Below are 10,903 nucleotides of genomic sequence, written 5' to 3' on the forward strand. Positions count from 1 at the left end.
GGAGTAGCGTGCTCCTTGACAGGAAAGCATGAAACCTGATCCTTGAGCCTATAAGCTTTGGATGATGCTTTGCCAGAGCCACCTGGAGATGGTGAACTGAGAAGCCTCGGTGCCTTTACAGGGTCTATTCAGGATTACAAACAGGTAATTATACTTCCTAATGAAGTAGTTGCAAATAGATGTACTCACGGCTCGAACCACATCCAATGGAGGGAAACACTAACCTTTAGGCTCATGGGCTGAGTGATGGTTCAACAAATCCAGAGTGATAGTGGCAAAAGAAGCTAGCTGCCCCAAGCCAGGACATTCAGGAATTCTGAGGAAAATTGTAGAAGTGATGGCAACCTTGGGAGTAGGGTCAGTGATATTTCTGAGAGGTTTAAAGGGCGGCTTCTACAGAATCAACAGAACTAAGCTGAGGTCCCACAGAGTCACCAGAGTGCATTCGTGGGGTGCACAGTGACTTTCACTCCCCAGTGAAGGCCTTTTTGCAGAAAGACCAGCAGTCTTAGGAAAAGAACGGACAAAGCTGAAATCTGACCCTTAATGATACTGGAGGCTAAATCCTGGTCTAGGCAAGACTGGAGGAAAAGATGAGATGCATCCCACAACGTATTACCTAGGATAGTACTTCACACTTCGTACCAAGCGACATTAGCCTTCTAGGTACGATGGAAGACCTTGAGGGAGGTAGGGATTGCAGCATTTGCAAGGCCTCTGTCCAGTCTGCTTGGCTGAATCCTGTCACAGTAAGATTCCGCCAACGACTAGGTCCCTTCAGCCAAAAAGCTTGCCAGGAATGTTCCACACCTTGTCAGGCTGACATCCATCGTAAACACCTTCCAGACCAGGGGAAGGTGTTTCCCCAATTCCAGCGCCAGGTTGGAGATCCACCACGCCAGGGCAAGTCTGGTCTTGCTGGTCAGGCGAATAGGGAGGTCCAGGGACTGAACCTGTTTGTCCCACACAGCCAGAATGTAGAGCTCCACCACCCTGGAGTAAAACAGAGTATATAGAACTGCCATGAAGGAGACCATTAAGCCCAGGAACATCATGTAAAAGCAGTCAGGTGACTTCTGGAACACAAAAAAGATCCAATCTACTCTCCCATGCTCAGACCGAGATCTTTTGATGAGATTTGTATCTGCTAGGTGAGATACAAGTCTATTCACAGCACAGCAATACGTTGGCTTGGTGAAGTGTTGCACAGTAGCCCTAAGCATATCACCCTTTCTAGTTATAGGCCACACTTCATGTTTATCCAAATATACATAAAATATATACAAAAGCATATCCTGTACATGTTGAAGTAAACCACTTTGCAAATGGTAAATATATTAAGAAATCGTTACCAAGCATAAGCAATAAAAATTTAAAGCAGACATAAAATCTGAGAGCCAAAATATTAACACCACCATAACATTTAAAACGAACAGCAGCACAAAAATAGAGGGAAATGTATAAAAACTGGAGCAGTTGTCTATGGCAACCAATCATCTTCTCTCTTCAGTTAAGCTATGCAAATAAAGGAAGCCGATTGGTTGCCATGCACAGCTGCATGGCATAAGAGATAAATAAATGTATCTCACTGTATCGTGATAACTGCATGTGGTAAATATTAGTATTATGTGCTTTTTTTTTTTGTACAAAACATGACAAAAATGTAGATTTCCCTCCAGATGAAAATACAGGCCGAGCTGTCTAAAAGAAAAAAAAACAAAAAAACGCTTGTATGATCAGAAAATTTTGCGCACACAAGTGAAGCAGATCCATACAGCTTACAATGTTAAATGCAAGTCTATGGCAAGGAACTCCAAAACTGATTTTAAAATGCGAGTGGAATGCACCTGGTGATTGAGCGACTGCAACAATAGAAAAAAAATTAAAATAAAACAATGTGAATATTAAGTGACCATCGAAAGCACCACCAGCAGGACTAGAATTTAGTCAGAGCTCCTGTAACTCACTTGTGCTGGACAGCTTGGCCTGCATTGTAAACATTGAAGGGGGGGAATGCATGAGCAATACCAAAAATATAAGTCATTAAAGCTGCCCACACACCTATAGATGATCTGCAGATTTTCTATGGTCAGATGGAAACAAAGTGCAACAGATTCCTCCATCTACGCTAAACTATGGGGATGGAGGGAGGGATCTCCCACTGGGCTAAGCGTCAGAATCTTGCTAGTCGGCCCCGCAGGCACCCAAAACATCTGAACAACGCCTGCATCCAGATTGTTCAGGTATTTTGACAGCCAGCGGGGCCGACTAGCAAGATACGGAAGCTCGGCCCAGTGGGAGATTCCTACATCCACACAGTTTAGCGTAGATGAATGAATCTGACCAAAGCAAAATCTGCAGATAATCTATGGTCTGCAGACCATAGGTGTATGGCCAGCTTAACACTGGCTACAGCCAAGATGGACAAATGGTACTAGCCTAGGACAGTGTTGTGTGTATGAGCATTGTTTTAATTGCAGGTTAAGTGTTAGGACAAAAAAACAAACAGACGTAAGGTCTCTTAAATGTCATTTTGTCTAACGGGACAATATTTGTGCTTATCTATAGTAGAAGAAAAAAAAATGCCAACTGCAAAATCCATGTTAAAAAGGTCATCCTATACAAGTAGGATCACAGATAAAAGCTACATCTGGCAGTTTTACAGATAACAAAAGACATCTTATGCATGAAGAAATAGTGTTCCAGCTGTACAGTTACATTTCAAAAACATAATCTGGGAACATAAAAAAAAAAAAAAAAAAAAAAAAGGGAAAAACGGGCTCTCATAAAACTGGCTCTCTGCAACATTGCCCCCAGAAAGTCACACATTGAGGCCTAGTACATACTAACTTCAGGTTGTACAAGAACAGCGTTTACAGGAAGCTTTACAAACCATTTGTAAAGCTTTCAGCCAGCTTCAAGCAACCTTCACCTCCAGTAGGATTGAGTATGATTCAACTGAAGGAAAACAGATTGAAGCCCCACAACAGCTTGTTTAAAGAACTCCAGGCAGTAAAAACCAAACTTTTGCAGCGGAGATACCCCAGACTGCAAGGGTTAATTGCTCATTTTGGTCTAGGGTGTATTTAAAAAAAAACAGATACTTAGCTGAAGCCCAGTCCCTCCTTGCTGCTAGACCAATGCCCGCATCTTCTCCCTCTGGCTCAGATGGTCTACTAAGCCTTGCTGATGCCGAAGGACATACCACAGCAGAAAGGGAGAAAGCCGAGCGCTCACTGCCGCAGGAAAAGTACCTTTTATTTTAAACCCTAGACCAAAACGAGCACTTAACCCTTGCAGTATGAGGGTAGCCCCACTGCAAGGGCTAGGTTTTAACTGCCTGGAGTTGTTATTCAAAGTAAGTCAGTATTGCTCTAAAGATATACATTTAACATCCTCATACTGGAGCCGAGGTTTGCATTAAAATGCTTCAAAGAAAGCCGCCTAAAACTAGCTAATAGTTCTGCAAACGAATTGTAAATGTGTGCTGAGCACACTGCTCTTTCTGCAATTTACATACAGAGGCTTCCATATTTTTAGTTACTGACCAGAAACAAGTATTTAGATCAAGAGTTCAGACTCTCCTCTGACTTGACTCCCCGTTGGCTTGCCACTCAGAAAGGAATGGAACCAGAGACAGAAGTGTCTAGCATTTTCAGACAGAGGTCAGCAATGGCAGCCTCCTGATTTCTCGGCAGAAGTTTTCCTTACAGTGTATGTGTTCTATACAAAGAAAACAAGACATTTTGCAGAAAGGTTAAACCGCATCAAGAGCTTAAACAATTTGCCATTGCTTCACTATTATTTAGCAATACATATGTACAGGGGTTATGTCTGAACCAATCAAATATAACTGCACCATAAGCACTGTGTTATAATGGAGAATGCAGAGCAATGCAAACTGCAGGATGAGAGTTCTGAGAGAATGCTGCACAGTGCTACAAAAAGCTAGATCATAGTCTGGAGAACAGAAGCGTTTACTACAAGCCAATGACCACATCAGAAAATGTAATGACCGATATCCATAGGACACTGGCTCCTTGTGTAGAATAGAACGGTCACTATCAAAGCTGGACCTCCTCATGGTTCCTTTGTCAAGAGACAGTAGAATATATTGTACAAATGGACCCATGTGGAATGGAAGTGATCGTGTGTGAAGACAAACTGAACATTTACATATTTACAAAACGTATATATTTAAATACAAAATGCAGCAACAAATATTTACAACAAACCTCAAAAAGGCCGAATTCATCCTGACAAAAAAATAATAATAATAATATTGCAATTAGATCAACTTGTGGCCGTCACTTCATCTCAGTGGCCGTTATCTACCACAGCCAACAAAGGCCTCATTGTATCTTGTCAGAGATTTTCTGCTCAGTGATTTGCGGTACTTGAAAATGGGAGAGCTTAAAAATTCAGTATCTGTAAAGGGGTCGCCTCGTCTGAGTTTCCTGAAAACAAAAAAGAAAAAACATAAGTCTCAAAAAGTCTTTGACGTAAAATTATATTAGAAGTTTGAAATGATTTACAGCATTTCAAATACTGATAAAAATCACTTGCGATAGATGCTGCGCCTTGATATTTAAAAGGTTTAGTTTCCTGCAGAATCAGCTGGCCCCCTGACCACTGGCCCTGACATCCTGTTAAAGCAGAGCTCGACAAATCCCAGGCGCCAGGTCGCCACTAGAAAAGTGTGTCCTGGGCTTTTATCAGCCCGTTCACTGCACCTCCATTTCTCACACCGTCACAGGGGACACAGATCGCTGTAGCCGATTACTGCCGACAGGTCTGTGAATCTGCCTTCCCCTGAGACGCCCCAGGGTCCCTCCCTCTGCTGATTGACAGCAAGTAGTGGGCGGGTGCAATAGCCAGCTATTGCAATTTAAAATAGCCGACAGCAGACTAGCTATTGCTCCCAACCACTGCCCGCTGTGTTTTCATACAGCTGCCCCAGCAAGCAGCTGTTATTCCCCAGCTAAAGCTACTGAACTAAAAAGGTGACACAAAGGGTCTTATAGTCCCTTAATGTCACCTTGAGAACCAGTCATCCCCAATGAGTGAAAATAAATAAAGTACCCCATCCCCCGCAAAAAAAAAAAAAAAAGCGGTCTCCTTACTTTTTTAGCTGGCTCCTGGATTCAAAGAAAAATTGTTAAGCTCTTTGTTAAAGGGTTGCTCCTTTCCCTTGCAGGATCCTATGGAGCAACCCATTTATGCTAGTAAGCTGTGCGAGTCTCCATAAACACAGCCACAGCAAGGAAAGCCACTTCCCCATCTCCAAGCTAGTAGATGGAAAGCTGCTTCAGACTATGCTGTCCCTTGTGATCTTGTTCTGGACAGGAAGTTCAGGGAAGTTGAGCCGAGAGAGTTGGAACCAGTTCAGAAACATGACTAAGTGCTTGGGCAAGAATTGAAAGAACTTTGCTGGCCAATAAATAGTTTGATCTGGATTCACACTTTAATGAACTCACCTAAAAATCGGAAATGAATCTGGTTTGGAGTTTACAGATCAGCAATGGCTTATAATCAATTTTAGCCTCTACCAGTGTTCTAGATGTAGAAATCATTGGCACACTTTTCAAAAGACTGCTTTTCGGTGGTATCTTACCCCATATAAAATGTCTACGTCTTCCTGCGACCAGTCACCACAATGCTGGCGGAGGTGTGGGCAAACTTTGATCCTGAATATCATAAGTTTCTGGTTCTGAAGACATTTTCCTAAATATGCCTATTTTATTACTATCACGGGTAACCGATGAGCCACCTATACAATAGTAGCAACAGGTCCTCTTTTCAGCAGACCGAGAAGGTTAGGCTACCCGATCAACTGACCGTACGGCTGTCCATTCACTGGAAAGCCACCTAGATCATTTTTTCAGTGAAATAGATAATGGGAATGACTGCAAGAAAAACCTAGAGCCATTCAAAGTGTTTACTGATCAAATCTTACAAATGACAATGTTTTACTCACTTGCTGAGATTTGGCTCTGCATAATTCACTGTTACTGTACACCTCCTTTTCCTCATGCAGGTTCCGGAACGCTTGCGGTCATCGTCATAAAATGGAAAAGAATGTTTCTTTGTTTCCTTGCTTCCTGAGCACAAAGACAAATTAGTGACATCAGAAAGGCTGATCCGCTGAGCTGGAAATGCTCCTTCAGGTTCATCTGAAAACATACATCAGCAAGTAAGAAACACATACTGCAGTTTGGAGTTAGTTGTGTAAAAGGGTAGAAAAGAAAAAAAGAATGTAATCACTAAGCAGTGAAGTATAAATGCAGCAAGTACATATACATGCACCTATCCCACTATGCGAAGGGCTGAGGAATTGCACTTTACAGCAACTCCAGCGCAGAGTTGAGTGAAGATTTTCAACTCCTTTAGTAAATCAGCCTCAATATACATCTTTGAAAGGTTACTGACCAACAGAAACCGATATTAATTCTAGTGTTTTATGGAAAATAAAATGAGTAATAAAAAGACATCCGTATACTTTTGTCTGCAGGGAAAGGAAGATTCTCTTGTTCCGCATGGAAGTCTATGCTTTGTTCCACATTCACGTCCGTATAAGCACATTTTAATAAGGAATTCTCTTTGTTTCTGTCTTCTGGCTCTGCGGTTTCATTGAATCTTGTTTGAAGATTCTCTACTTGACCATTTGTACGAACTCTTCGATTTTTCTTTGCGTTACCAACATCTATAAAAGATGTAATGCAAGCACTGAAGGTTGTTTTTCGGAGCAAATATAGATCACAAAAGCAGTCCACACACATTCCTAATGTGGACGACCCGAACCTACAATGCAAGGTCCACCTATACTGTCCAGTCCCCCTTCACACAGAAATCACCCGATCATAAATGGTTTAGAAATATACCTGGAAACAAAGTAGGAGGGCATGTGAAATCTCATGAGGTGACACTCCAGTTCATTGTGAAAGAGTGTCTTCTTGCGAGATTTCTGAGCTGCCTGGTTTTCCGAGGATCTCGCAAGAAGAAATGTGACCTTGGCACGCCAGGCGAAGGAAGAAGCCAATAGTCGGGTGCTGAAATGACTCCACTCCAGCAGAGGTCATGTTCAGTATACCGTGGAACAGGAACATACCAAGTGATCCACCCAAGTTAGACAGTGCTGACAAAGTACTAGGGGGCTATAACAAGACTCCACCTACAACCCTACAACACTAGAGGGCGTTAAACAACAACGGTCACTCTGCTAATGAGATGCTGCATGGTTTAGGCCCTTGGTTCTCAACTGGTGGGTCAAGACCCAAAAATGAGTCGCGACCACGTGTTCAGTGGGTAGCCGCATGCCTTCCACTTTCCTAGGCGAGAGGCTCCTCTGCCTCCCCCTAGCACAGCACTGTCAGTTCTCGCGCCAAGCAGCCATTCAAAATATGCTGCCTGGTGCTGAATGTCAGCTTGAGGTGGGATGGGGCAAGGGCCGCAAGGGAGCTCCATCCATACATGTATTGCTTACAGCTCCCTCATGTGTCCTGTAGCGGTGCCGGGACTGGAGTGACCTCACATTCTAGCTGCCGGCACCTCTACAGGGTGTGCAAGGGAGCTGTGCAAGCAATACACATATGGATGGAGCTCCAGCACAGCAGCCCACACTGGACCCCAGGCTGAGGATCCTCTCAAGTTCTCGTAAGGTAGGAAGACTGGGTGGATCTTGAAAACTTTTTTTTAAATTAAATATTTTTGGGAGTGTGGATTTGTGTGAGAATGTCTGTGAGGTTGTGTATGTACAGTATGTTTGAGGGCCTGTTCACACATGTACACTGCATTAATCGCACAGTCCCATGCAATTACTGTACCATGCAATTGCACCTACCGTGTGTTCTGGTGTGGGAGATGCGTTGGGTTGCCATTCATTTAACTGGTACCCAAAAACACACCTCCCACACAGCTCGTACTGGAACACGCGGTACCCTAATTCCATGCATTCCATTGCAGTGCGATATGGGTCGCGACTTAATGGCAAAGGATAAATGTGGGTCCTGAGGTTACACAGGTTGAGAACCACTGCTTCAGACAAAGGTTAACTCCAATCGGAACATTTCAACAGCTTAAGTGCTATGACATTAGGACTTTCACATTCTGGCATACAAAATTTGTTCTGTTAAGAAGAAACCCCAACAAACCTTGTTGAAACCGATCACTGCTTCTATTTTCTTTCTTCTCAGCGGTCTGCTGCAGCTTGCTTCTTTTAGATCTGGGCCTTAATGGAAGTGAAGCTGTAGTTTTCTCATTGCTTTGATTCCTTGACTTTTCCCTAGAAGGCAAATATAAACTGTCGTCTGATTTCTCCTCTTCACTAGTGCTACTGCTTTTATGAAGATTTTCTTCCTCTGGTTCTTCTTTCTCTTCCTGATCTTGGCTTTGCTTGCTTTGACGGAAAGGAGTAACATGTATGCTCTCTTCAAAGACAAAATCATATGCATCTCCTGAATTTAAAGATGTGTTAATTTTGTCCTTCGAGGCTCCAGACTTGCTTGCACCCCTTTCTCTGCTTTTGGACCTAGCCCTTGGTTTTGGCTTTTCCCAAGGCTTTTTCAGCTGGACAGTACCGCCACCTTCTGCTCTGCTTTTTCTAGCCTTCTCTCGACCTGGGCGTGATTCAGGTTTGCCTTTTGGCATTTGCTTTGGTTTGGCCTCAGGTGTTGAACTTGATATCTTATTTAGCGTTGAAAATGGATTAATTTCATCTTTTGAGGGACTCTGGTCCCAACAAGAGTCGATTTCTTCACCATTGCTGCAGGTATTTAAGCCATCATCCACAGGAGCAATGGGTTCTGGTTCAGGAATCATAGAATTATTCATAAAGGACTCTTCTTTGCAAACAGCCAAACTGGAAGCACGACGCCTCAGAGAGACATTTTTAAATTTTACTTCATTTGCAGTCTCCGTGTCAGAGAATTCATCATCTGTTCTTGGCTGAATTGAGCTAGATTTCTTTCCTGAGAATGACAGAAATGTAAACAAACCATATTCTTAAAATGGTGATCCCAACAGTGTAAACTGGAATATAAAAAAAATAAAGGACAAGACAAAAATTAAACATCTAGCTTCAGAGATTCCGTTCGTTTACCGTTTCAATTATAATTCACATGACACATGATCTCAATAGATAACCCAGATCAGATTTTAAAATGGAAGTACAGACAAGTCAGGTTCTTCACTGCCAATAGTTGCCTTTAATGGAGAGAAAGTTTGCTCATCCATTAGATTGCGCTCCTCTACTGGGTTACAATACTGCCAACATCATTTAACCCACTTCCTTTGAGCACCAGCTGTCATGGACACATCCCTGAGACGTATCATGCCAAGACTGAGCTCACCGTAATTCTGAATTGAATGGTGCTCACGCATTACTCAATCAGTGCCGGAGTAAGGACTACCCACCACAGAACAAGAGAAGAACCTGTGATGTCATTTGACCAACCAGAAGACTGCCGGATTAAAAGTCATGTCTACTTTTGATTGTCAAAATATAGGTGTGGGGGAGAATTGTAGTTGGTTAAAGAAACAGAGAAATTAACATTGACCCTATGCTCCAAGATTGAGAGGGACAGCTAAGACGCTCTATGGCTCAGACCAGCCAAAGTGATATTTAACAGAACACAATGCCCAGAAACTAAACATCTCGCAGCAGTAGCAAGTCAAGCTACATCTCAGGCCAGCACTTTAGTCTTTAAGAAACCTGAGAAATTATGCAGGCTGCTATTGCCGACAGCGATTCTTAAAAATGCCAGTGCCCTGGCTGTTATGCTGATTTAAAAAGGTGTAAATACTTGGAGTCACTGACCTAGAACAAGTAGGAGGATCAGGAATTCTGACTTAATTAGCGGCATACTTGTTCCAGATCAGCGATTTATAAATGGAGGCCAGATACAACCAGACAAGGATCATTTACAGGAAGTCAGCAATTGCAGCCTCCTTATTTCTCTCAGTCCAGGTTTCCTGTAAACTTGATAAAGAATGCAGGCTATAGTATGATTGTAGAAAGCACATTTATCCATAAGGTGGGCTGCTGATTAAGATATCTTTATACAAGAAAGCGGGGGGAGTCTTCTACTTCCCCAAACCACTGAGCAGAACTGTCAAGATTTTACCTGCAGCACGGACAGAGATGTAAACCGATACAATGGCCTTTATCTGGATACAATAGCACCTGTAACTGCCATTATATTCAAACAGACAAACTTATGTTAAGCTGCGTAGTGAGTCAGTAATGCAAGACCACTGGGTCAGTTTTGGCCATTTAGAATATAAACTGCCAAAGATTGCTAAAACATGATCAGCCATGAAATATTTAGTTATAAAAACTGTCCGCAGATTCTCTATTAGGACGTACCCACCGGTCAGTAAGAAGATATTAGCTGCTTGTAATTAGACACATTTGTTAAAACTTCAGGTTGACACATTTTCTTCCCTCGTCTCTTTGCTGGTTTAAAATTTGGCAAAGTGAAAGTAATAAAACTAGATTCTATTATTATTTAGCTGCTGTTACCACTCTGACCTCTAGATGATCTCTTTACTGCAGGCCCATGATCAGAGTTCTCTGAAGCTACGTCTTTGGGATTTCTTGCCTCGGCTTTTGTGCAGCTATCCAATGCACGGCTAACATTTCTTCCAGCATCTGAAGCAGAAACATGCGACTTTGCCCTGATAGGTAAAACAGAGAAGATAGGATTACAATTCTGAATATAAAAATCAAGCCTTTTGTAGGAACATAAAGACAAAAAAAAATCAAAGTACACAGGTTAATATGTGAACAAGTAACAATTTTATAGAACCTTGTAAAAGTTGAAACTTATTTTGATTTTGCAGACAATTGAAACACCAGAGTGTGATATGTACATGGGTAAAAGAAGAAAAGAAAAAAGCAAACTAC

General features: G+C 42.3%; 1 protein-coding gene across 1 annotated transcript in view; it reads right to left on the reverse strand.

Moving 5' to 3' along the window:
- Positions 1 to 767: 767 nt before the first annotated feature.
- Positions 768 to 10,903, reverse strand: part of SGO1 (shugoshin 1) — a 24,835-nt gene continuing 14,699 nt past the window's right edge. Inside the window, exons 6-12 of the mRNA XM_018569252.1 lie at positions 10,520 to 10,674; positions 8,151 to 8,966; positions 6,500 to 6,703; positions 5,978 to 6,173; positions 4,336 to 4,457; positions 1,968 to 1,986; positions 768 to 993 (exon numbers count right to left, since the gene is read on the reverse strand). Of these exons, the coding sequence (XP_018424754.1) occupies positions 768 to 993; positions 1,968 to 1,986; positions 4,336 to 4,457; positions 5,978 to 6,173; positions 6,500 to 6,703; positions 8,151 to 8,966; positions 10,520 to 10,674 (1,738 nt within the window). The remainder of the gene's footprint in view (positions 994 to 1,967; positions 1,987 to 4,335; positions 4,458 to 5,977; positions 6,174 to 6,499; positions 6,704 to 8,150; positions 8,967 to 10,519; positions 10,675 to 10,903) is intronic.

The sequence above is a fragment of the Nanorana parkeri genome, unplaced genomic scaffold, assembly GCF_000935625.1.
Source record: "Nanorana parkeri isolate BGI_ZX_2015 unplaced genomic scaffold, ASM93562v1 scaffold1313, whole genome shotgun sequence".
Lineage (NCBI taxonomy): Eukaryota > Metazoa > Chordata > Amphibia > Anura > Dicroglossidae > Nanorana > Nanorana parkeri.